Raw genomic sequence first — 27,530 nt, 5'->3', positions numbered from 1 at the left:
AACAGGTGACACTCTCCACACAGCGCGGCTTGGAAGATGCGTTGGCTTATTAGAGCACCTCCTTTTGCAGTATAGGTTGTTAGTCTGTGTTTCAGCCCCATCCCACCTGGAGTATGAACGCCTTTTGGTAGTCAGTACTCAGTTTGGGAGATACTTTGGGTCCTGCTTTCATAGCAGACATGACCCAGGCAGTAGAGTACAGCCCAGTGATTCGGAGAACAAGAGGTGTCACGGAGGTCTGTGGCCTCTTTGCTTGGTTTTCTACCGGGCATTATTTTAGCCTAAGCTACCCATATATCTTCTGGGTCTATTTTCTAATTACACAACTCTTACCATAAATGTAGAAGTACAAAGACTATGTAGAAAGAAAAAGATCCCCTACTTCCCAGTCAAAGATAAGTTCTGTGATGCGGTCGATGCCTCCATACTCAAGGTGATCTCGGACGCAGTGGTCCCCCAGGAGTAGAAACTCCTTGATATGGCGGTAAGATACTTACAACCCTTTCCTTTGAGGGAAGGACTCCCAGGGCATTTGGCCCCAGTACCTCCAGATTTGCCACTGACCCCCACCCTCTGAGAAAACCCTCAAAGGTTCCCAACCTGCGGGTGTTGGCATGGATGTCATCTCCAGCCTAAAAAAGCTGTTGTTAGGCCACAACCCCCCCCCTCCTTCAAACACAACGAAGGGCCTTGCCATCCCAGGGAGTACTTCAGCTCCCTCACCTCTCACTTACCTCTGCCTCGCAGACAAGACCTGATGGTGATTCAGACCAAGAATTGCCCTGGTGGCGGGCATCCAACTCCTCCCCACACCCACAAAGTACAGCCCCTTCCATGGAAAGATCCTGCGGATCGCAATCTGACATGCTGGATTCAGAAGAACAAAATAGCCTTCTACGTGGCCGGACGACTTTGTAAACTCCTTGATAAGGAAACGCCTTCGTGCGGAATGTCCCCGCCCTTCCCTGGATAAAAGGTGGCGGCCACACGCCAGAGATCGATGGCAGAATACCCACCTTCCTGACTAAATACATCAGGGACCTAAACAAGGGAACACACTGTGCTGGTTGGTCTTGCCAGGATAAGCTACTGGACATTAAGGGTCCTCTCACAATTTTTTTTTAGATATGGCCCAAGATGCCAATGCAGCTACAACCCTGATTTCACTAGAGGTACTGTCTGGATGGGCCCAGAGCACCATTATCTTTCTGGGCAATGCCAATGTAGGAGGCTGGTTCAGTTTATAGTGTACACCTATGGTGTGGCACCCTATACTGAGTCCAGGCAACCCTTAATGATAGTAAATAGGTGTTCAGACAGCAAAGCTCTCGAGATAGCTGAGGCGAGTAGTTGAAGCTTATCCAGGAGGAATGTAAAGCACTTACAATAGCACATTAGTCAGACAGTAACTCACTAGTGTTGCAAAAATAAAGGATACTTTATTACAGCACTACTACTAGTCTAGAATTGGTATATCTCCCTTTGGAGATATCGACACACACACTAATATACACTCAAAATAACCAACAGAAAAAGCATAACATATACAGGGCCCTATGGGAGGGCCAAACCATATACTAAAAAAGTGGAATGTAAAATAGTGAACCCTACCAAGGTAAGTGTGGTAGTTAGCCAGGTGCTGGGGGTAGATGAAAACAACAGAGGTAAGAACAATAAGCGAACCCAGTGACCAGGTGCAAGGTAGTTACCCACCCAGTCATCCGGAAGGCTAACACAGGGAGTAATGGTTGGAGTTTGAGAGTTTCAGGACCCTTCTCAGTGGACCCAGAGGAAACCAGCAGATAAGAGGAAGGTTGGCGAGTGCCCCCACTCCAGGACAGCTAGAAGACAGGAGTACCTACGCCAGGGGACCCACATGCAGAGAGAAGAAGGGACGCTCTCTGAAGTCAGTGGATGGCTCGGATTGTCCAGCTGCTGTCACAACATGTGGACCAGGCCAGTGGAACTCTGGTACGGATTCCAGACGTGGAGGAGCTGAAAAGGAAGGGGACAGAGTCCAGCACCCTTGGAGGTGCCCAGGCGGCAATGCCCACCCTCCTAGAGGTGAAGTTTCTGCAAGCTGGTTGAAGAAGAAGTCCAGCTGCAGAGTCCAGGAGCTGTATAAGATCCCAGGCATCACCTACAAGCTCTCTCTCGCCGGACTGCAGGAGGGTCAGTGACCAGCCAGGTCACCAACAAGCACTGGCAAATGCAAGCAGGAGCTGAAGAAGTGTTTGCAAAGTTTTGGGGACCAGCAAGGTCCAGGAGACTCTACACCCAGGAGGGGGAGTCAGGGCTGGCCCTCAGCATACAGGAAGGCCATCAGAAATTGAGGGAGCCCCCAGGAGTGATCCACAGGTGATGAACAAAGGGAATCAAGGAGCCACCAGGAGGCCCCAGCGGCACAACAAAACATAAGTCCTGAGTCGCAGGAGTTGCAGGACAGGGTCTGATTTTCAAGGTGCAGAGTGCTGGAGCCTGGGGCTTCTTGATGCCTGAAGATCTCTTGGAGGAAGAGTCAACAAGCATTGGCAAGTACAAAACGTTTGGGTTCCAGTCCAGTGCAGAAGCAGGGGCCCACAGTCTCCCTAGTTGGTCAAGAGACAATCAGGACCCAGAGGAAGCCACAGACTCACCACCTGTTAAGCAGAGCCTTTCTATGTTCATGGACAGCAGATCCCCGCAGATGGTCGACGTCTTGAGGTGCCTGCAGTTGCAGGGGAGTGACTCCTTCACTCCAAGGGAGATTCCCTTGTTCTCCCAGGTGCAAACACAGTCCTTGTAACCCTGGAGGATGCAGTCTTAGATGTTGCAGAATGTTTGCAGGATCCAGAGAAACAATGTTGCAATGGTAGCGTCCCCACCAGAAGCACACGTTTCGGTTCCAAGCAGACCAGCAGCGGTTCCAGAGGCCAGGTGCAGAAGATGTCTTGAAGAGAGTTAGTTGGAGAATCTTGGATGATGAATCTGAGGACCCACTCATGGGGAACCCTTATGCAACCATAAAAGGGGGTTGATCACTCTCTGAAGTGGGGGTCAGGGACATAGTCTACCTGGCCTAACCAGTCAGATGCTTCCAGGGGCCTCTGCCCATTTCGTTTCCAAGATGGCAGAATCAAGTGGCCACCTGGCAGAGTTCTGTGCACCTCCCTAGGGGTAGTCACTCCCCTGTCCTTTGTGTAGTTTTGTGCCAGAGGAGGAACCGTGGGTTACTGCACTAGTGCAAACCGGATTATGCAAGGGCAGCACCAAATGTGCGCTCCACAGCAGTCTGGTGGCGCTCAGAGGCCACCTCCCCCTGGCCATTAGACACCTAATACACAGGGGTGGGTGGTCATACCCTTTCTTGCAGGAAGTCTTTAGTTCTGCCTCTCTGTCCTGAGCCTGGCTCGCCAGCAAGAGGGAAGAACAGTGTCTGGTGTCAGCAGTAGAGTGGACTGGCAGCTAGATATCATAAGGCTGCACAGGCAGAACTGGGGGATCCTCTAAGGAACCCCCAGAGTACATGGTATCATGCAACTAACACTGGAATCGGTGTAGTTGCACAATTCCAAAATGTTTGATACCAAACATGCATAGGTTCGGAGAAGCCATTATGTAGTTGGACCACTTGTGCTGACCAGTGTCCACTACATACCGTAAGATGGCTTCCCTGCACTTACAGAGTTTAGGAAATGACCTGGGGTCTGTAGGGGTACCCTGCTCTTACAGGGGTACCCTCACACTTAGGGACATGCACCCTGCCCTTGGGCTGAAGGGTCTAGCAGAGGGGTGACAAAGTGTCTAATTGCAGAGACCAGGTTTGGTTGTAAAAGGGTGCATGCACCATTTCACGCAGGCTGCAATGACAGGCCTGCGGACAGTTTGCATGGGCTCCCATGGATGACACAATATATGCTACAGCTCATGGGAGACCCCTGGTGTACCAATGCCCTGCGTAACTAAGTACCATACACTAAGGACTTACATGGGTGCACCAGTATGCCAATTGTGGGTGTAAAATGTTTACCAGCAACCAAATTTAGAGGAGGGAGCACAGTCACTGGGGTCTTGATCAGCAGGATCCCAGTGAGCTACAGACTAAATACACTGCCATCAGGCAAAAAGTAGGATAACAATGCTAGAAAGATGGTACTTTCCTACAGCCAACTTCACCATCTCTATGAAGAGGCACAGGTCACTGCGGATAAAGATCGACCCCAAGCTTGGAGACCTGGCAACATTGGAGGCTGGACAGATTGTGCAAGGCGGGCTCTTTGGCGATCCCTTTGTTAAGGAGCTGGGCAAATTTGGGCCAACTTTCAACTCACTGGATAAGGCCCAGTCCTCCATTAAACAAACACATTTTTAATCTCTGGTTTTCCCCACGGCTGGTCGTGGTAGGGGGCACGCAGCTTCAAGCCTCCAGAAGAGGACAATTTAACCAACAAGGCCAATGGCAAGAGTCCGCCCAGGTCAGAGGTTTCTATCTCACCAGAGGGCGGTCCTACCACAGGGGCTTGCGCAACAGTTCCAAAGGAGGAGGCTCAGCCATCAGCACACACAGTGTTTATAACCCACATTTCCCATAAATGTTTGGGGGTCGACCAGGACATTTTGTGGACAACTGGAGATTGATCACCTCCGACACTTGGGTGCTTCAAACATTCCAGGGGTTCCACACAGAGTTTCATGGGCCACCTTTCCAACCAGCTCCTCCTTCCGCTTCTCAGAGTAAGAGGCAGCTCTTATCCAAATAGAGGTTCAAGAGCTCTTAGCCAAAGGGGCAATTCTTTCTTCTACTCTTCACCCGTCAGGATTTCAAATCAATTTGTTCCTCGTAGAAAAATGGGACAGAGGTCACACCCGGTGCTCAATCTGCGGAAATTCAACAAGTGGCTGGTATTCTGTCATTTCAAGATGGAAAGAATTTGTATCCTGGGAGACCTCCTGAGACCCAACGGCTGGATGGTGCACCTGGACCTCAAGGACGCTTACCTGACAGTCCCTATTTTTTCCTCTACACAGAAGCGTCCTCCAATTTCAATGGCAGGGCCAGACTTTTGAATTCAGCTCCCTGTCCTTCAGCCTATACTAGACCCCCTAGTGTTTCACCAAACCCCTGGTCAAACATCGGCGAACACTGAGAGCATCCAGTATTCACATGATTATGTGCCTTGACGATATTATACTCTGGGACCAATGCCATTAGCCGCTGTCTGTGCATCTGGAACAGGCGGTAACTCTCATACAATACTTGGGATTCATCGTCAACCATGAGAAGTCTGCAGAAGACTTCCTTCACATCAATTACCTAAAACTAAAGGTGGGTTCTTTTGCAGTGAGGTGTTGGACCAAGGATCGTGCTCAGTGCTGCATCCTTACGAAGATGGACCATGGAGAAGCGGCCCGCTACATCAAACATCTCAGTGGTATCAAAGCACTCTCCAATATGGCCAAGTACTCTTGATAGTACTGCCTCGAACACCAGATCTCGGTGACAGCACACCTCCTCCCGGAGACAGCCAATCGGGTAGTGGACTAGAAGCCGCAACATCTTTAGGACTCAAGCCTGTGGAATTTGCTTTCTGCAGTATTTCTAGCCCTCTCGGCTCAGTGGGACCCATTCACGATTGATCTTTTTGTGTCCCGACTCTACCACCAACTCCCCTGCTGCAAAGGCGACCAATGCTTTTCTTCAGGACTGATGGATGGATGGATCGATGGTTCAAGCTTATGCCTTTCCACCTTTTGCCATGATGAGCCTGGAGGCACAGACATGCCAACAGGTGGCTGATCTGGTGGTGAAGACCCCGATGTAGAAGTCCCAAGTTTGGTTTTCAGTTCTGATGGAACTTTCTTGGGATCTTTCCATCCATCTACCCCTAGATACAACTCTCCTCAGCGATTCCTCCAGGAAACCCCATCATCTGGTGACGGATGGGACCCTCCAGCTTTGGGCCTGGAGGATAACAGGGCTTGATGGCAAGTGGCAGGACTTTTGAGAAATGCAGCGGCCCTCTCTTCACAGGCCAGGGCAGGTGGTAGGGTCAAACGCCACCATTCAGCTTGGTCTAGATGTCTGGGGTGGTGTCACCAAATGGGTTTTGAATCTCATGGGGACAGGCATTGTCAATATAATTTCCTGGCTTCTTTAACTTCAGATGGAGTGGCATTCAGATCGCTCAACATTTTTCAATCAGCAATTTCAGGCATGCGTTGGTGGGAGGGCTGCCAGTCTGGGAACATCCACTGGTTAAGAAATTGATCAGGAGTATTAGATTCTCTCTCCTGCCGGAACCGAGGTACTCAGTCCTTTGGGATATCAACAATGTTTTGAGCCTTTTCACCGCATAACCTTCCAACAGGCATCTTTCTCGTAAACAGTTGTCCAAAACCTGGCCCACCTCCTATGTCTGATCTCCTGCAGGAAAGTGTCAAACATCCAGGCCTTTGATACTACAGGTCAAACTTTTACCCCTGATGGCGGGGGTGGGGAGAGGGGTCTTCTTTCATGTAGCTCAAAGGACAAAGTGCAATTCACAACTGATTTCATGCCCAACATTTTTAAACTCTCCAAAGTTGTGTGGGGCTCGGTGTATCGAGACATAAGACAGTGACTGAAGAATTTCAATCTCGTGGGGGGGACATCAACTGCTCACTGCCCTATGAAAAACTTTTAAGGCAGTCTCTTCCCTAACCATAACGAGATTGGTTTGGTGGGCCATGCAAGATGCCTGCATCAATACCAAGGTATTTGGTGCACATTCGATCAGTGGAGATATAGCAACAAAGGTCTTTGACCTTGGAGCTCACTTTGAGGATATTTTGAACGCAGCAGACTAGTCTTCGGATTACACATTTGAGAAATTTTACTTCAAACCAGTCTCCTCCATTGTGGCTCTGGTGAATAAGCTTTAAACTAGCATAATTCTTGTCTCCGGGTCCTGACATAGAATGAAAAATGTCCTAGCTAAGGTAATAGAAAGTTTCAAGACTATTAAGGACACAGAGGCAAGGATTAGCCCATCCGATGTAGGCATTGTTCCCTCCCAAACATGATGGATCTGTTTTGGACAGAAGTAAAAAACATTTTCTTTTCGGTCAGTTGATGGTTAAATGTTTCTGCTCTGCCAAATTTGCAATAATGAATACAAAGTATCTATGATAATGTTTGTTGTTAGAAATGGGGTCTCTATACACACACACACAGTGTAACACGGTGAAAACACCACCAACATACTCCATACCAGTTAAGGGAAAAAGTCAATCTTTATTGGAGTAACACAAGACCAAAATGACACACATCCAAAAAACACAAAGATGGAATGGTTTCTTACCTGTAACTCCAGTTCTCTCGTAGGGGTATTTCCATGATAGTCATAAGCACTGAATAGATCCGCGCGCCTGCGGGGACCCCGGAGCACGGATCTGAAATATATTCAGAAGTGCAGATGCCAGCCTTTCTTGAAAAAAGGCTTGTTAAAAACACTTAAGAATAACACTGTGCAGCCTATGTGAACAGCTACACAGGTCAAATTGCTTATTCTTGAGGTTGGAAAGAAAGACAGCTGTAGTGTAAATACACCTTAAAAACACATTTATTCTAGAAATGTAATATAAAATACATTCTCACACTTTATTTACACCTCCAAATGAGAATAAAACAATGCAGGGCAGTGTAGCCCATAGGCTGCCATTATACAGGATGTAAATAGAGCTGTGCCTTTAAGAAAGTAAAGTCTTCCTGTATCCCATCATGCACAGCAAAAGGCAGTTGCCTCAGTTCTTTTTTGTAGGCTTGTAACATGACATGAAAAAACATAACAATTGTTGTAGTACCAACATCGTTATCATTATTGAAACTTTTCCTATGTCAATTCCACTGGGCAGGAGGGAAGGTTGCTTATGACTATCATGGAAATACCCCTACGAGAGAACTGGAGTTACAGGTAAGAAACTATTCCTTCTCTCGTAGGGGATTTCCCTGTATAGTCATAAGCACTGAATAGACTAGCAAGCCCATCCCCATAACCGCGGTGGAGTAGACAGAATAATACTGAAACCATAAATCATGCAAATAAATTCTTGAGAGAGGCCTGTCCGACCTGCGCATCTGCCCTAGCATCTGAATCAAGGCAGTAATGCTTAGTAAAGGTATGGACCGATTTCCAAGTGGCCGCTTTGCATATTTCTGCCAAAGGAATATTTCTCATCAAGGCAGCGGTAGCTGCCTTCCCTCTAGTAGAATGTGCTTTTGGCCTGCCAGCAAGAGATTTATTTGCTAACTGATAACAAAAAACTATACATGAAACAATCCACCTGGATAAGGATTGTTTAGACTTGGCCAACCCTGTTCTAACTGGGCCATAGTTAATAAACAGCTGCTGTGATTTACGCAAGCACTTTGTCCTGTCCAAGTAAAATTTTAAAACCCTCTTTACGTCAAGAGAATGCAGGGTTCTCTCGCCAGTGGTAGTTGGATTTTGGAAGAAAGTTGGTAATGAAATGGTTTGGTTCACATGGAAGTCTGAAACTACTTTTGGTAAAAAAAATTGGAGGTGTCCTCATCACTACTGTCGAAGAATGAAAAACTGTATATGGTTCTTGAGCGCAAAGGGCCTGGATCTCAATGACCCTACGAGCTGATGTGATTGCAGCCAGAAAAGCAGTTTTCCACGTAAGATGTTGGAGTGATGCTTTATGGATCGGTTCAAACGGAGGTAGCATCAGACGTGAGAGGACAATATTCATTTCCCATGGAGGAGATGGTCTCCTAATGGGAGGAAAGACCTTTTTCAAACCCTAAAAGGAAGTCATTTATGATTGGAATCCTAAAGAAAGAGGTTTGGGAGGGGCTCTTTCTGTATGCCGTTAGAGCCGCCAGGTGTACTTTTATTGATGACAATTGCAATCCAGACTTCGCCAAAGCTAATAAGTATGGCAGAATAGTCTCCTCTCCGCAGGATATTGGGTTGACATTGTCCAAGCACCACACGCAGAACCTTTTCCACTTGCAGGCATAAGCTGTCCTTGTGGAAGGACGCTTTGCTTCCTTTAGAATCTCCATGCAGTCCTGAGGTAGGTTCAGATGACCATATTGTACTAACTCAGGAGCCATGCTGCCAAATTCAACAATGAGAGGTTGGGATGAGATATCTGGCCTCGGAACTTCGTGAGAAGGTCTTGGCAATAAGGCAGCCTGATGTGTGGCTTGAGTGACCGGTGAAGGAGGTCTGGAAACCACCACTGGCATGGCCATTCTGGGGCAATTAGAATCATCTTGGCGTGAGCATTGGACAGCTTCAGGAGGACTGCCGGTATCTGGGGAAGCAGTGGAAAGGTGTAAAGAAATGCTCCTGACCAGTTTATCCACAGGGCATTCCCCAGCGTCCCTGGATGGTAATATCTGGAGGCGAAGTTTGGGCGTTTTTTGTTATCTGGGGTTGCGAATAGGTCTATAGAGGGGGTACCCCACATGGCAAAGATGGAACGGACATCGTCGTCGTGCAAAACCCATTCGTGGTTTTCGTCCATTGCGTGGCTGAGGGCATCCGCTTGAACATTCTGTATGCCCAGAAGGTGAGTTGCCACTAGCGAAAGGTTCCTGGCTAGAAGCCAGTGCCAGATTGTTTGAGCCTCTGTCGACAGGGTCCTGGACCTGGTGCCCCCTTGTTTGTTTACGTAATACATGGTGGCCACCTTGTCCGTCTGGAGAAGCAGGGTTTTCGTCTTCAGAGATGGTAAGAAGGCCTTGAGCGCAAGATGGACTGCGCGAAGCTCCAACAGGTTGATATGATACAAACGCTCTCTCTGTGACCACTTGCCTTGGACTCGAAGGTGACCCATATGCGCCCCCCATCCGAGCAGCGATGCGTCTGTTACAATGGTTTGAGCTGGAGGCTGTTGTTGGAATGGAATCCCCACCAGAAGATTGTTGGGTGAACACCACCACTTGAGGGATTGTAAGGCGTGGGGAGAAAGAAGGACTCTGCTCTCCCAATCGTCCACTAGTTGACACCATTGATCCTCCAGACATTCCTGTAAGGGTCTCATATGGAGGCGAGCATTGGGAATGAGGTGGATGCAAGACGCCATCGAGCCCAGGAGAGAGGATATCGCTCTTGCAGTGGTCTGAGGTGTTCTCTTGAGCTGCTGGCATTTTTGGAGAATTGATAACAGTCATTCCTCCGAAGGAAACACCTTTCCTTGTTTGGTATCTTTGATGGCACCTAAGTAATGCAGCCTCTGAACAGGTGTTGCTGTGGACTTGGGGAGATTGACTTGAAGGCCGAGGCTCTGGAGGAGCTGCTGAGACCAGTTGAAATGCTGTTGAGCCTCTAGATACGTGGAGGCTTTTATGAGCCAAACGTCTAGATAGTGGTAGACGAATATTCAATGCTTCCTCAAATGGGCTGCCACCCCCGCCATGCATTTGGAAAAAGTTCTCAGTGCTGATTTGAGGACGAAGGGTAGTACCGTAAATTGGTAATGGCTTTTTCAGACTATGAACCTTAGAAACTTTTGATGCTTCTCGATCACCAGAATGTGAAAGTAAGCGTCGCGGAGGTCTATCGCGCAGAGCCAGTCGCCCTGATGAAGTTGAGGGTAAATTTGATGTAAGGATAGCATCCTGAATTTTTCGCTGTGAATCCACTTCTTTGCTACCCTTAGATCTAGAATGGGACGAAACTCCTGTTTGTCTTTCTTTGGTACAAAAAAATACCTCGAGTAGATTCCCTTCCCGTGCTGACTGATCGGGACGGGTTCTATTGCTCTCTTTTGTAATAGGGTTGCTACTTCTAATTGAAGAGCTTCGAGGTGGTGACTTACTGGTTTGGGTGGAACAGACGGAGGAGGACTGATGAACCTGAGAGCGTAGCCATTCCGCACAATATTCAACACCCAGGCGTCTGATGTGATGCGTTGCCACTCGTCCAGATGATTTGAGATACTTCCCCCTACCGGAGTGGGTAACGGAGGAGGGGGAAGCGAGGATTCAGGGCTTAGACGCTGGTGCCTGACGAGTTGTCTGGGTTTGCGGTGTCGAACGACCCCTTGCCGACTTTCGTTATGTCGAGAAGGTTCTTTGATGATGTTGCTGCTGCTGGGGTCGTGAAGACATCCACTGTGGCGTTTGATATCTATGAGTAAAGAGCCTTCGTTGGTAGGGACGGAATGTTTTCCGTTGCTCCCTCGGTCTCTCGATGCCCACTGCTTTCAGAGTGTCTAGTTCAGACTTCACTCTCGACATCTCGTCATCGGCATGAGAGCCAAACAAAGTGGAGCCTGAGAAGGGCAAATTTTGAATTCTATGTTGTGCCTCTGGTTTGAGAGACGTCAAGCGTAGCCAAGCGTGTCTTCGTAAAGCCACTCCATGAGCATAGTTATGCGCAGATAGCACAGAAGAGTCAGCAGCAGCACTTATCACTTGGTTGGAGACCATGGCACCTTCACTCACGATCTCCAAAAAATCTTCTCTTTTCTCTTTAGTTAGATGTTCCGCGAACTGTAGTACAGAGTCCCAAAGGGCACGATCATATCTGCCTAATAGCGCAGTAGCACTGGCTGCTTTCATTGTGATGGCTGAGGTGGAGCATACCTTACGACCTGCGGCATCGATCTTTCTACTCTCCTTGTCCGGTGGCGAGGAGGAAGACGGAGATGTAGAGTGCAACTTTTTCGCAGCCACTATGACCACCGAGTCAGGCACTGGATCCGACCTTAGGAATAGAGGGTCCTGCTCCGGCAGGCGATACTTCTTTATAACCCTGGAAGGAGCAGTTTTAGTTGTGGCCGGTGTTAAAAATATATCCATTGCCGGTTCGAGAAGACCCGGGACCAGTGGCAGTAAAAGTCTTGAGGATGTCCTCTGATGTAATGTCTCGAAAATCACCGAGGTCGTTGGATCGGGTACCGCCAGAGGGATGTTTAATTTGGTAGCACTGCGCACTAGGACCTCTTGGAAGGTGTTCACGTCGTCTATGGGAGAAACTCTCGGAGATGGTGAGTCAGATAGGGTTGGAGAGTAATCCCTTGTGGAAGAAGAGGAATGTCTATGACGTGAATGAGAAGATCTTTGAACTGATTCATGTCGACAATGGTGTAGAGAGGAAGAAGAGCGTCCCGAAGAGTGTCAGGAATATCTTGTGGATTCCGCTGGAGTCTCTGGGACGGACTCTGAGGGAGGAGCCGGAGGAGGGGCTGTAGGTGCCACAGGTGTCTGTGGCAGAGGTGACGGCTGAGGTGAAGTTGGTAGAAGAATGAGTGAAGCCGAGGATTCTGAGGTGGTATAAACCTTTCTAGGCCTCTTTGAATGTCTCCTCGACGTCAACACACTTCTCGACGTCGAAGTACGATGATGGCGAGTACCTCTTGGCGTGGACTCCTCTCGTCGCTGAGATCCTCTCGACGGTGATCTTACTCGACGTCGATGAGATGACAGCGAGCATCTTTGACGACGGGCACTGTCCCCCGACGTCGATCGTCCTCGTCGCGTCAACGGCAACCTAGACCAAGACCTTCTTGACGGCGAGCGTCTACGCCGTCTCGACAGCGAAACGGTTGTCGACGTCGAGCAATGCCTCTTTCCTCGACGGTGGGCATGTTGGCGCCGTTCCGGGTCTCGACGACGATGCTCTCGACATCGTCGGAGACCTATGGCGTTTGTGAGCAGGTCTGGCAGCCGCTCCAGAGGACACAGGAAGAGCCCTGGTAGAAGACGGACCTTCTCCCCGCTCTGTGGCAGATTGCCCACTTCTCCTGGCCTCTCTTGCCTGAAGTCGAATATTCTCCCTGTCGCGAAGAGTTCTTCTGGAGAAAGTTTTGCAAATGTCACAGCCATCAGGCTTGTGACTGGATGGTAGGCAAATAATACAGACCTGGTGTGGGTCTGTTTTGGCCTTTTTCCTGCCACAACTAGGGCACTTGTCAAAAAGTGAAGGCATTCTAAAGACAGAAAAACTTAAAAATTTCTGTCAGAATTTGGCAGGAAAGGCTAGCAAATGTTCACTCAAGGTGAAAAACGTCGAGTGAAATTGAAATACAAAAGATTTTAATTGAATTTTCTGTCAAAAAAGGCTTTGTAAGGTAGAGCTCAATGCTTCAGGGTCCTGTCAGAAGGAGCCGGAAAAAAGAACTGAAGTAACTGCCTTTTGCTGTGCATGATGGGATACAGGAAGACTTTACTTTCTTAAAGGCACAGCTCTATTTACATCCTGTATAATGGCAGCCTATGGGCTACACTGCCCTGCATTGTTTTATTCTCATTTGGAGGTGTAAATAAAGTGTGAGAATGTATTTTTTATTACATTTCTAGAATAAATGTGTGTTTAAGGTGTATTTACACTACAGCTGTCTTTCTTTCCAACTTCAAGAACATTTGACCTGTGTAGCTGTTCACATAGGCTGCACAGTGTTATTCTTAAGTGTTTTTAACAGGCCTTTTTTCAAGAAAGGCTGGCATCTGCACTTAAGAATATATTTCAGATCAGTGCTCCGGGGTCCCCGCAGGCGCGCGGAACTATTCAGTGCTTATGACTATACATGGAAATCCCCTAAGAGAGAATGAAAATGTCACTTACCCAGTGTACATCTGTTCGTGGCATCAGTCGCAGTAGATTCGCATGTTCTGCAATAGCTCGCCATCTGGTGTTGGGCCGGAGTGTTACAAGTTGTTTTTCTTCGAAGAAGTCTTTCGAGTCACGGGACCGAGTGACTCCTCCTTTTGTCTCCATTGCGCATGGGCGTCGACTCCATCTTCGATTGTTTTTCCCCGCAGAGGGTGAGGTAGGAGTTGAATTGTAGTAATAGTGCCCATGCAATGGAGTGACTAAGTATGCACCTATTTAAGGTTGAGATGATACATATATAAATAATTGAAGGTAACTTCCAAACTGCTACAGGCTCCCGGGGAGGCGGGTGGGCACATGCGAATCTACTGCGACTGATGCCACGAACAGATGTACACTGGGTAAGTGACATTTTCAGTTCGATGGCATCTGTCGCTGTAGATACGCATGTTCTGCAATAGACTAGTAAGCAGTTATTTCCCCAAAAGCGGTGGATCAGCCTGTAGGAGTGGAAGTAGTCTGAAATAATGTCCTTAATACAGCTTGACCTACTGTGGCTTGTTGTGCGGATAACACGTCTACACAGTAGTGCTTGGTGAATGTGTGAGGCGTAGACCATGTGGCTGCCTTACATATTTCTTGCATTGGGATGTTTCCTAGAAAGGCCATGGTAGCACCTTTCTTTCTGGTTGAGTGTGCCCTTGGTGTAATGGGCAGCTGTCATTTAGCTTTAAGGTAGCAGATCTGGATGCATTTAACTATCCATCTGGCTATACCTTGTTTTGAAATTGGGTTTCCTGCAAGAGGTTTTTGAAATGCAATAAAGAGTTGTTTAGTCTTTCTGATGTTTTTTGTTCTGTCAATGTAATACATCAATGCTCTTTTGACATCTAATGTATGTAGTGCCCTTTCAGCTACGGTATCTGGCTGTGGAAAGAACACTGGAAGTTCCACTGTTTGATTTAGATGGAACGGTGAAATAACCTTTGGCAAAAATTTAGGATTGGTCCTTAGGACGACTTTATTTTTGTGTAGTTGTATAAAAGGTTCCTGTATAGTAAACGCCTGAATCTCGCTTACTCTTCTCAGGGAAGTAATGGCGATGAGAAATGCCACCTTCCAGGTTAGGAACTGTATGTCGCAGGAGTGCATGGGTTCAAAAGGTGGACCCATAAGTCTAGTTAGGACAACATTTAGGTTCCATGAAGGAACAGGTGGTGTTCTTGGTGGTATAATTCTCCTAAGGCCCTCCATGAATGCTTTAATGACTGGTATTTTATATAGGGAAGTTGAATAGGTAGTCTGCAGGTATGCAGATATTGCTGCAAGGTGAATCTTAATGGAAGAGAAAGCTAGGTTAGATTTTTGTAAGTGAAGCAAGTAACCCACTACATGTTCTGGAGTTGTGTGTAATGGTTGTATTTGATTAATATGGCAGTAGCAAACAAACCTCTTCCATTTACTTGCATAGCAGTGCCTGGTGGATGGCCTTCTTGCTTGTTTTATGACTTCCATACATTCTTGGGTAAGTTGTAAGTGCCCGAATTCTAGGATTTCAGGAGCCAGATTGCTAGATTCAGCGATGCTTGATCTGGGTGTCTGATCTTTTGGTTGTGCTGTGTCAACAGATCTGGCCTGTTGGGCAATTTGATGCAGGGTACCACTGATAGGTCTAGCAGCGTTGTGTACCAGGGTTGCCTTGCCCAAGTTGGTGCTATCAATATGAGTTTGAGTTTGCTTTGACTGAGTTTGTTTACCAGGTAAGGAAGGAGAGGGAGAGGAGGAAAAGCGTAAGCAAATATCCCTGACCAGTTCATCCATAGGGCATTGCCTTGGGATTGTTTGTGTGGGTACCTGGATGCGAAGTTTTGGCATTTTGCGTTCTCCCTTGTCGCAAACAAGTCTATCTGAGGTGTTCCCCAGAGTTGGAAATAAGTGTTCAGAATTTGGGGGTGAATTTCCCATTCGTGGACCTGTTGGTGATCTCGAGAGAGATTGTCTGCGAGTTGATTTTGTATCCCTGGTATAAACTGTGCAATTAGGCGAATTTGGTTGTGAATTGCCCAATGCCAAATTTTTTGTGCTAGCAGGCTTAACTGCGTGGAGTGCGTCCCTCCCTGCTTGTTTAGATAATACATTGTTGTCATGTTGTCTGTTTTGACGAGGATGTATTTGTGAACTATTATTGGTTGGAAAGCTTTTAGTGCTTGAAAAACTGCTAGAAGTTCTAGGTGATTGATATGCAGTTTTGTTTGATGTACGTTCCATTGTCCTTGTATGCTGTGTTGATCGAGGTGTGCTCCCCACCCTGTCATGGAAGCATCTGTTGTTATTACGTATTGTGGCACTGGGTCTTGGAAAGGCCGCCCCTTGTTTAAATTTATGTTGTTCCACCACAGAAGCGAGAGGTAAGTTTGGCGGTCTATTAACACCAGATCTAGAAGGTGACCCTGTGCTTGAGACCACTGTGATGCTAGGCACTGTTGTAAGGGCCTCATGTGCAGTCTTGCGTTTGGGACAATGGCTATGCATGATGACATCATGCCTAGGAGTTGTAATACCATCTTTGCCTGTATTTTTTGTGTTGGATACATGCGTTGTATGATGGTGTTGAAATTTTGAATTCTTTGTGGACTTGGAGTGGCTACTCCCTTTGATGTGTCTATTATGGCTCCCAGGTATTGTTGTACCTTGCGTGGCAGAATTTTGGATTTTGTGAAATTGACGGTGAACCCGAGTTTGAAGAGGGTTTGTATGATCTGATTTGTGTGATTTGAGCACTGTATGAACGAATGGGCCTTGATTAGCCAGTCGTCCAAATATGGGAACACATGTATTTGCTGCCTTCTTATGTGTGCAGCGACTACCGCTAGACATTTGGTAAAGACTCTTGGTGCGGTTGTTAATCCGAAAGGCAGTACCTTGAATTGGTAATGTATTCCTTTGAATACAAACCTTAGGTATTTCCTGTGCGATGGGTGTATTGGTATATGGAAATAAGCATCCTTGAGGTCTAAATTTGCCATGTAGTCGTGTAGTTTTAGCAATGGCAATACTTCTTGTAGTGTGACCATGTGGAAGTGGTCTGATTTGATGAAAGTGTTCACTACTCTGAGGTCTAGGATTGGTCTCAGCGTTTTGTCCTTCTTTGGTATCAGAAAGTACAGTGAGTAAACTCCTGTGTTTATTTGTGTGTTTGGCACTAATTCGATTGCATTCTTTTGCAATAGTGCCTGCACTTCTATTCTCCAGGAGATTGGAATGGTGTGTTGTTAAATTTTGTGCTTTTGGTGGTATGTTTGGAGGGAATTGTAGAAATTCTATGCAATAACCATGTTGGATAATTGCTAGAACCCAAGTGTCTGTAGTGATTTCCTCCCATGCTTTGTAATAATGACCTATTCTTCCCCCTACTGGTGTTGTGTGGAGGGGGTGAGTGACATGTGAGTCATTGTTTAGTAGTAGGGGTTTTGGGGCTTTGAAATCTCCCTCTATTTCTAGGGAATTGCCCTCCTCTATATTGTCCCCGAAAACCTCCTCTATACTGTCCCTGGTAAGTGGACGGTGTTGCTTGTGAGGTGCTGGCTTGTGTGCTTTGACCCCGAAACCCCCCTCTAAAGGGTGTTTTGCGGAAGGTGCTGTAACTCCCTCTGCTCTGCGGGGAGTAGAGTGCGCCCATGGCTTTGGCAGTGTCCGTATCTTTTTTGAGTTTCTCAATCGCTGTGTCCACTTCTGGACCGAACAGTTCTTTTTCATTAAAAGGCATATTGAGAACTGCTTGTTGAATCTCTGGTTTAAATCCAGACGTTCGGAGCCATGCATGCCGTCTGATAGTTACAGATGTATTAATTGTCCGTGCAGCTGTATCTGCAGCGTCCATGGAGGAACGTATCTGGTTGTTGGAGATGGTCTGTCCCTCCTGAACCACTTGTTTCGCCCTATTTTGGAAGTCCTTGGGCAGATGTTCAATGAGATGTTGCATCTCGTCCCAGTGGGCTCTGTCATAGCGCGCAAGTAGTGCCTGGGAGTTCGCGATGCGCCACTGGTTTGCAGCTTGTGCTGCGACTCTTTTACCAGCTGCATCGAACTTGCGGCTCTCTTTATCTGGGGGTGGTGCATCTCCAGATGTGTGAGAGTTGGCCCTTTTCCTAGCTGCTCCTACAACAACAGAGTCTGGTGGCAGCTGTGTAGTGATGAAAGCCGGGTCCGTAGGAGGCGGCTTATACTTTTTTTCCACCCTTGGTGTGATTGCCCTACTTTTGACCGGCTCCTTAAATATGTCTTTTGCGTGCCGGAGCATACCAGGGAGCATAGGCAGGCTTTGGTAGGAGCTGTGGGTGGAGGAGAGTGTGTTGAACAAGAAATCATCCTCGACCTGTTCTGAGTGGAGGCTTACGTTATGAAATTGTGCTGCTCTAGCCACCACCTGAGAGTACGCGGTGCGGTCTTCTGGTGGAGATGGCTTTGTAGGGTAGGCCTCCGGGCTGTTATCTGACACTGGGGCGTCGTATAGGTCCCATGCGTCCTGATCTTGGTCACCCTGGCTTATGGTGGTGTGAGCTGGGGAGTGAGATGGAGTTTGTGCTGGTGAAACGTTAATCACGGGCGGAGGAGAGGGTGGTGGTGTAATTCTTTTAACCACTTTTGGTTGTGGTGCTTGTTCCGTCTGGAACTCCAACCTTCTCTTTCTCCTAATGGGGGGAAGGGTGCTTATTTTTCCTGTCCCCTGCTGAATGAAGATACGCTTTTGCGTATGGTTCACATCAGTTGCTTGTAGCTCTTCCTCAAACCTATGCTTTTGCATTTGGGAGGTTAGCGAGTGCTCTTCTGTATAAGAGCCTGAAGCTGGGTCGCTTGCAGTTTGTTTCGGCGTAGAAACTTTGTCTGCGTGTTTTTTCGGCTCAGAGGTGACTTTTTTCCTTTTCGGGGCCGAAACCTCTCGGCGTCGATCTGTTTCGGTGCCGCTGTCTCGGCGTCTAGCCGTGTCTACACCGGTATCTCGGTGTCGAGGCTTGTCTCCAGTACTTTCTCGGTCCCGAGAAGGCTGCGTGCCGGTGTCTCGACCGGAGTCGGACGATCTCGGCACTGTTTTGGCCTTTTTCGGTGCCGACGGTCGGTCACCGAATTTATGGGTGGAGCCATGGCCTGGTGGCAGTGGCGTCCCCTGGGCCTTGTAAATGTTTCTTTGTGTGGTTTTCGACGTCTTACTCACGGTTTGTGTGTCGTCGAATCCTTCGGAGTCTGAGTCTTGGATCGAGAAGGTACCTTCTTCTTCCTGTTCCTCGAACTCCCGTTGGGCTGTCGGTGCGGACGCCATTTGAAGTCTTCTGGCTCGACGGTCTCGGAGTGTTTTTCGGGACTGGAACGCACGACAGGCCTCGCAGGTGTCTTCGCTGTGCTCAGGTGACAGGCACAGGTTGCAGACCAAGTGTTGGTCTGTGTAGGGGTATTTATTGTGGCATTTGGGGCAGAAACGAAACGGGGTCCGTTCCATCGGCGTTCTTCAGCACGCGGTCGGGCCGACCAGGCCCCGACGGAGGATCGAAAAACTACCCCGAAGGGCACCGGAGCTCTTCGATCTTCGATGCGGTGTGGAATCTAAGTACGCCGATCCCGAACGCAACAATACCGACGAAAATCTTCCGAAATTAACTATTTTTTTCGTTCCGAAACTCGGAGCGACAGGAACACGTCCGAACCCGATGGCGGAAAAAAAACAATCGAAGATGGAGTCGACGCCCATGCGCAATGGAGACAAAAGGAGGAGTCACTCGGTCCCGTGACTCGAAAGACTTCTTCGAAGAAAAACAACTTGTAACACTCCGGCCCAACACCAGATGGCGAGCTATTGCAGAACATGCGTATCTACAGCGACAGATGCCATCGAACATACATTTTCAAAGATTAATCTTCAGTATAGCACTTAGAAACACAATAGTTCCAACTGGGGCTATCACATCTTGACAGAGTTGTTCCCAACAGTCCGACGCCACTCTCAAAGGAGTGCAGGCTGGGCACTGAGTCGCACGGGCCCAAAGTACAGTACTTTTGAAAACAATGAAACAAAGATACTGTACGGAGTAGAGGAGGGGAGGTGTTGGTTCCTTACTGCTACTGGGGAGCTGCAGCTCTGGTTCCTTTCTGCTAGGCAGGGGAGGTGATGCATCAGCTCCTTACAGTTACAGGGGAGGTGATGAGGTGTCAGTGATGGAGTGTCAGTTCCTTACGATCCGGCGGGGTAGTTGAATCCAGCAGGACATGACACAAGGCGTTGTCACGATCACACCACAGGGCCACCGCTGCTGCGGTGGAGTCAGACGTCCCGGACGCTGGGGACAATTCACTCAGGAATCACGCTGTAGCAGGACTTCGGACTTGCAGCAGAGGCATCAGGCCTTCAGCGGTCGCTGTACTCAGCGGCACAGAGTTGATCAGTCGTGCCTGTTCCAAAGTCGTTCTGGAGTCGATGTCCTTTGTCTCACCAGAACTCACTTCCAAGGGCCCAGGGACTGGATTTGGCACCACTTGGCAAGTCTTGACTCTCAGCAAGAAAGCCTGGGTGCTGGCAGCTGAAGTTTTTGATGTCCATGAGACTTCTAACAGGAGGCAAACTTAGTCCAAGCCCTCAGAGAACCTTTGGAAGCAGGATGTACAAAGCAACATCCAATCCTTTCACTCCCAGGGCAGAAGAAGCAGGCCAGCACAGCAACAGGCAGAGTGCAGTTCCTCCTACAGCATCCAGCTCTTCTTTCTGGCAGAATGCCCTTAGTCCAGATGGACTCTAAAGTTGAAGAGCCAGGGGTTCAATATTTATACTCATTTCTGCCTTTGAAGTAGGCAAACTTCAAAGGAAAGTCTTTGTAGTGCACAAGACCTTGCCTTTCCTGTCTTGGCCCAAGACACACTCTAGGGGGGGGGGCAGAGACCGCTTTGTGTAAGGGCAGACACACCTCTATTCAGGTGCAAGTGTCATCTCCTCCCACTACTCTAGCCCAGGAAGACCCATCAAATATGCAAGGCACACCTCAGCTCCCTTTGAGTGACTGTCTATGGTGAATTCATAAACAGCCCAACTGTCATGCTGACCCAGAAGTGTATTCCAGCAGACAGGCAGAGGCACAGAATGGTTTAGCAAGAAAATGCCCACTTTCTTAAAGTGCCATTTTCCAACTTTCAATCTAAAAACCAACCTCACCAAAAGATGTATTTTCAAATTGAGAGTTTAGAGACCACAAACTCTATATCTCTATCTGCCCCCAATGGGAAATTATGCTTAAAATATATTTCAAGGCAATCCCCATGTTACCCTAAGGAAGAGACAGGCCTTACAATGATGAAAAACAAACTTAGCAGTATATCACTATCAGGAAGTAAAACACACCAGTTCATGTCCCACCTTTTAAATACACTGCTCCTGCCCATGGGGCTGCCTTGGGTCTACCTTAAGGGTGACTTACATGTAGTAAAAAGGGAAGGTATCGGCCTGGCAAGTGGGTGCACCTGCCAGGTTGAACTGGCAGTTTAAAACTGCCTACATAGGCACCTCAGTGGCAGGTCTGAGACATGTTTACAGGGCTACTTGTGTGGGTGGCACAATCAGTGCTGCAGGCCCATTAGTAGTATTTGATTTACAGGCCCTGGGCACACCTAGTGCACTTTACTAGGAACATACTAGTAAACAAATATGCCAATCATGGCTAAACCAATTACAATACAATTTAGACAGAGAGCACTTGCACATTAGCATTGTTCAGAAGTGGTCAAGTGCCCAGAGTCCTAAAGCCAACATAAAAGGTCAGAAAAACTAGGAGGGAGGCAAAACGTTTTGGGATGTCCCTGCACAGTTGTGTGATGTATATTGTTCCGTTTTGAAAAGTACCAATGGTTTACAATTGCTCCGTTGATTATTGTAGGATCGGAGTAGTCCAAACAGGCATGAGATCTTCCACTGTCAGCTTTTGTTGCCAGAAGAAAGGAGGATAGCGAGAAGTGACACGAATGGTTATGGCATTCTCTGACATCCCTTTGAAGGTTGAACGGTTACTTCGTTGATCTTAATTTCCCTGGGATTATGGGAAATATAGTTGTTAATGTCCTCAATGTGGCTGCTGCATTATTAAAATTGAAGAAAGAATAGCATAATCCTTGCCTCCGTGTTCTTAATAGAACTGAAACTTTCTGTACCGTTAGCTAGTATAGTTTTCATTTTCTTTTTATGGATTTATTGTTGAAAAGAGGACAGTTAAAATTTAAAAAATCAGGCTCAAATCTAACCCAAGATGAATTCCAGGACAATGTTAATCCTGACAGAGGCAGAAGATAGCTGTAAAGGTCCTTTGTTCAGCAAAGGAAAGTGTTGTTGTCTGTGCAAGGCTTCACTTTAAAAAAATTAAGTGGAGGGGCCCACAAACTGCCTAAGGAGCTTACCCATCACGTTGGCAAATATTGGGGGTTGCAGAATACCAAGCCCGTCTAGTCTTGATTGCACCTCATGGCTCTTTCTTGCACCACTCTTCTCTTCCTCTCTATATACCTTTTGCAGGTTCCTTTTAATGTTTTCTTTTAGCTTTGTCATTTTTTTTTTTTTTTTAAACTCATCCTCCTACTTTCTCTGGGTCGCAGAAGTAATGATACTGACCCTTTCATTGAGTACCATCACCCATTTCATCTTACTAAGGGGAAGAACCAATTAGGTGAGCAATTAAGCCTAATTCTTAAATTGAAGATTCTCTTCTTTTTGATTGATTTTCTATTGTGTAATTGGTGACACCACACGGTTTTTCATACACCAATTGTATTCATTCTCTATGTCCTTTTACCAATATAAACTGACAAACATGGAAGACATTGAAATCTCCCTCATTAAAGCTAAGGGACAAATAAAGGGGATCAGGAGTGGTTAAAACTGACCCTGCACCCCAATAAAAATACCAACTATTTATATGCAAAGACCACTGTCATTTTAGCTAGCTAATCTGGTCCACAAATATACACTTCTGGAAATTTGTTAGCTATAACTGCATTATTGCCCAGCTGCTGTACTTTTTTCTTCTATATTCTTATCTTGCAGCTCAGATGCTGTCAAGCGCATTCTACACAGCCCTTATAAGATCAGAGCTATATTATTCCTTTGCGCAGCTGAAGAAGCACCCTTAATGCTTCCTCTAAGGGCAGAGAACACAATCAAATGTTTTACTGTCTTACGATCCCTTCAAGGTTAATACTTTGATTATTAGATGTTCTGCACTCTAGAATTCCTGTTGTCTTCCCATCCAGAAGGTCCTTTTTTGGGTGCTGGAGATCATATTTGCTCCATCTATCATCACAAATCTCAATCACACTTCTTCACTTGCTCCACTATTTAATGTGGGAGACTTGAAGCATCTCGTTCACATCAACCACTGCACTTCTCCTCAATGTAACTCACCATCGGTATCTGTCGGCGTTTCAATGTTGAGCGCAAGCGGCGACTGATACGCTGAAAACGCTCTTCGGGTGTGAAAGCAGGATGCTCTAGAAAAGAAGAAGCAGCTCGTCAATGGACTTGATATATCAGTAAAAATCCCGGCAACCCTCCTATGAGAGAGCATAGCAGTAGAGTGGATAGAAGAACCTAAAGCAAAACTGGAGCCGATTTACTGTTGGATCTGGTTTGGTCATAGGCCAAATATTTATATTTTCAACTGCACGTTAAATAGGTAAAAAAAAAAAAAAAAAAAACACACCCACAATACCAATCATGAGAACATGTATTTGAACAGCAAGCAAGGTACCTTCAATTACTACAACTGTCCAGTCAGTAGCAGAGGGCACATATTCGTCTTTGGTAGTAAATACATGACTGTATCTCAATGTACTGCATTAGGAACAGCTAAGTATCACTTGTTCACACAGAATTCCCTATATAGAATCAGAGAAAAAGGCAGTGGAAATTAACATTATCTGCCCCGAAAGGAAGGTTCCAGTCAAAATTACAGTTACGTTTAGAGGTGCCTCACCTACAATCCTCTCTAAAGCTACTACCCCTAGAAGGTTTTATTTTTGCAGGTTGAGCTACACTTCATTTTTAATACCAGTGATGGCCACACAGATACACTTGCCACAGATGTTTAGCTGTAGTTCTCACATAAATTCACTACCGAAGTGTAGGGGGTACCCACAGAACTGAATCTGAAAGATGCACACACAGGGGCGGGAGCCAAAGACAATGCATGGGCCTAAACAAACAAGACCCACAGTACTGACATGGATCCCTCTGTACAGATACCGAAGCATCAGCCCTGAAAAAAAGCTATTTACCTTTGGTAACGTCCCTTCTGGTGTATACTCTAACTGCAGACTTGTCACCTGGTGAAAATTCCCCCAGGAGTCAGATTGTATGAGGACAAATTGAAGTAGTACTACTGCGTGCAGTAAGTGGTGTCTTGTGGCTCCACATAGATGTTGTTCTGCTCTTGACTCAACAAGCAGGTCTGCATATAAGCGATGCCACGGTATGCACAAGTCAGCTACATTCGAAGGATCATTTGTACTCTCAGATGCAGGGCCCTTTGCAAATTGGACCGACCAGTGTACAGATCTCTAGTGTGGAACCTTTTTAGCTGAAAAAGAGATTATTGCACAGAATGGGGAGGCGAGAGGGCAGCAACGTACCTTTGGTTAGTGTCCACCAGAAGGAGTTTTACTGAATGAAGTAGCTTTATTTCTGGTGAAACTTCTAACTGCAGATTCCTCACCTTGTAAATATATACCAAAGCGGTACCACCGTGGTGGTGGGTCTGTGGAATGGCTCAGAACAAAAGGCTCTACAGGACCACACAGGCAAAATGCCAATCCCTATCACCTTGACTGTAAAGGCAGTAGAGCTTTATGAATGAGTGCACTGAGGTTAATGTAGCAGCCCAACATATATCTAGGAAAGATACTTCACATGCTAAAGCAGTGGTAGCAGTCTTAGCGCGAAGCGGAATAAGCCTGTAACCCTTTGATGGACTGCTTTTTAGCTAAATCATAGCAGATTTCACTGCAGAGTACTATCCATTAAGAGGTGTTTACCTCTGTATTGCTTTTGCCTTCTTTTTCTACAAAGGAACTTCAAAGATCTGATCATCCACTCAATTGTCTGTGGTACGATCAATATAAAAACTGAGGGCTCTATTGGAATCAAAATGATGCAGTCTGTCCTCCTCGTTCGCAGGGTGAGGCAGGGCAAAGAATGTCGGAAGGGTGACAGCCTATCCAACATGAAAGGGTATTACCACTTAAGGCAGGAATGCTGTTTGTGCAATTAAAACCAGTTTGTCAGGAAAAAATGATACGTAAGGCGGGTGAGCTAGGAGTACGTGAAGCTTGCTTGGACACTGAGCTGATGTAAGTGCCAATTAAAAACTGTTTTTAATGTTAAAAGGCTCAATGGACAACTGTGCATCGGCTCAAATGGGGTGCACATAAGGAAAGTTAAGGACCAGATTTAAGTCCCGCTGTGTCATCACAAAGGTCTCTGGTGGAAACAAATGCTACAAAACAGAGAAGGAACCTCATCACAAAAGGTAATTTAAGCAAAGAAAGCTAATCCATCAATCGTAAAAAAAAAAAAAAAATGAAAAAGCCTATACAAATCCTCTAACAATGCCCAATGCAAGCCCTTGCTATGCCGACAACTAAACAAACACCACCACCTCAGGCAGTTTACTTTGAAGCAGGTCAATCTGGCAGCGGTCGCCCTTATAGTTGTCCATCTGCTGCAACATCAATGATGAACCAGGAAATTTAGTTTACATTGGACCCAGATTCATAATCTGCACTTCAGGAATTTGGACTTGAGACCACATAGCACACCGACTTCAACAGGGACCATGATCTGTCACGGAAGCAACACTTTCCTTTCAACTTCGACTGGTCACTGCATGACATCTCCTGATGTTTGACAGCTTAGAGATTTGCCTCACGGTCTCCTGTGGCTTTCAGATTCATCTGGGCACAGTCATTACAGGCCCTGGAGTCATGTTGCGACCCCAAGCAAAGAACTGTTTGCAACAGGACGTGATTTAAACCTGGTCTTTGTGAGAGGCAAAAACTCGTAAAAGAGGCTATCATGCAAGTTGTTTGTTCCTCTATAAAGAAATAAAAACATTTGAACATAAAAAGAAAGTCCAAGACTGAATGTCAGGGTGCTGAGAAAATGTAATGAATCTATATGGAAAAAAATGTAGACGATGGTGCCTGGAGGTGCCAGGGCTGTAGAAGATTTGGTTATATCTTAAGGAGCCGATAATGATGCCAGCAAGGCTACTTAAGCGTTTTTACAAATAAATGTCAGGGTTCTGAATTTCTATCACCCCGACCAGGGGAGTGAATTAAATTATGAAGTACTTGCTAATCTAATGTGGACCTATAGTGCGAACAGCTTAAAAATGCCTAAATAGATTGAGTTTTCCTTTAAAAAAATCTCCGACTGAAACATTTCTGTAAAACCGAAGAGAGAGCAGAAGGATAAGTTACTTACCTGTAAATCCTAGTTCTCTTCCAGGGGTATCCTCAAAGTCAAACATTGAATATTCCCGCTCTCGTGCGGGGACCCCGGAGCATACATAAAATACACACATGTAAAAGTATGAAATATGCATGAAAAATATATATAAAGCATTTTTTGTAGACAATTTTCATACCAAACTCATGTATACGTGTGTACAACAGCAATGCAGACTATATTTATAAACAGGCTAAAATGCTTTATTTCTATGGAGTTTTTTTTTTTTTTTTTTTTTTTTAAACAGTCCCTTTCAAAATTACAAGAAGAGAAAAACTTTTCAAAGCCCCATAAGCTGGGCCCAGGGAAAGAAGCAGTAGCAACATCAGTGAAAAGGGAGAAAAAACTAAATTGAAAACAATGGAGCATTATTACCCAATAGGCTGCATGCAGGTTAACACAGCAGAACCATAAAATTCTGGCACCGTGCCTTTGAGACCCTGAGCACCTCCAGTATCCCACCATGCCTCAGGGGTGAAAGAGAGGTGACAGTTGGTTCACAGTTAGGTCAATTCTTTTTTACGTGACAACGTATCCAACAGATTAGAGAGATGGTCTGTCCTGCACTTCTAGGAGACTTGCGTCCGGAGAGGAGGGTGGGTTGTTTATGACTTTGATGAGGATACCCCTAGAAGAGAACTAGGATTTACAGGTAAGTAACTTATCCTTCTCTTCCAGGGGATCCTCATCAATAGTCAAACATTGAATAGATTAGCAAGCCCATCCCCTATCTCTGCGGACTGTCCAATAGAAGTGCAGGAAAAGATATACACTATGCAAACAAATTTCTCAGAGACGCTTGCCCAACTTGAGCGTCCGATCTGGCACCTGAGTCCAAACAGTAATGCCTAGTAAATGTATGTACAGACTTCCATGTAGCAGCCTTACAGATTTCAGAGATTGGAACATTATTAAGGAGGGCAGCAGTAGCCGCTTTTCCTCTTGTCGAATGGGTCTTAGGCCTAGCTAATAACTGTTTGTTAGCCAAATGATATGCAGTAATAATACATGAAACTATCCATCTAGATATTGTTCGTTTTGAGGCTGCATCACCTGTTCTCATATGACCGTAATTTACAAATAGGTGGTGAGATCGTCTAATCGATTTGGTCTTATCCAAGTAAAATTTTAGCACTCTTTTCAAATCCAGAGAGTGTAAAGCTTTCTCCGCCGGAGTATCCGGAATGGGGAAAAAAGTTGGTAGTGAAATAGTCTGATTAATGTGAAAAACCGACACCACCTTCTGTAAGAAAGATGGATGAGTTCGTAGCAGCACTCTATTTTCATGGAAAACCGTGTACGGTTCCTTGGAGGACAAAGCCTGAATTTCACTAACCCTCCTCACTGAAGTAATGGCTACGAGAAAAGCAGTCTTCCACGTAAGGTGTTGCAAAGAAGCTTTGTGGATAGGTTCGAAAGGAGGGCCCATGAGTCTAGATAATACTATGTTT

At 46.4% G+C, this 27,530-nt stretch overlaps 1 protein-coding gene across 2 annotated transcripts in view; it reads right to left on the bottom strand.

Annotated features, from left to right (window-relative positions):
• Positions 1-27,530, bottom strand: part of R3HDM4 (R3H domain containing 4) — a 240,082-nt gene that overhangs the window by 82,219 nt on the left and 130,333 nt on the right. For both annotated transcript variants that reach the window (XM_069217441.1, XM_069217440.1), the window contains one exon: positions 22,978-23,063. In XM_069217441.1, the coding sequence (XP_069073542.1) occupies positions 22,978-23,063 (86 nt within the window). The remainder of the gene's footprint in view (positions 1-22,977; positions 23,064-27,530) is intronic.

This window comes from Pleurodeles waltl, chromosome 12 (genome assembly GCF_031143425.1).
Source record: "Pleurodeles waltl isolate 20211129_DDA chromosome 12, aPleWal1.hap1.20221129, whole genome shotgun sequence".
Taxonomy (NCBI): domain Eukaryota; kingdom Metazoa; phylum Chordata; class Amphibia; order Caudata; family Salamandridae; genus Pleurodeles; species Pleurodeles waltl.
This window is presented reverse-complemented; position numbering and strand designations above follow the sequence as displayed.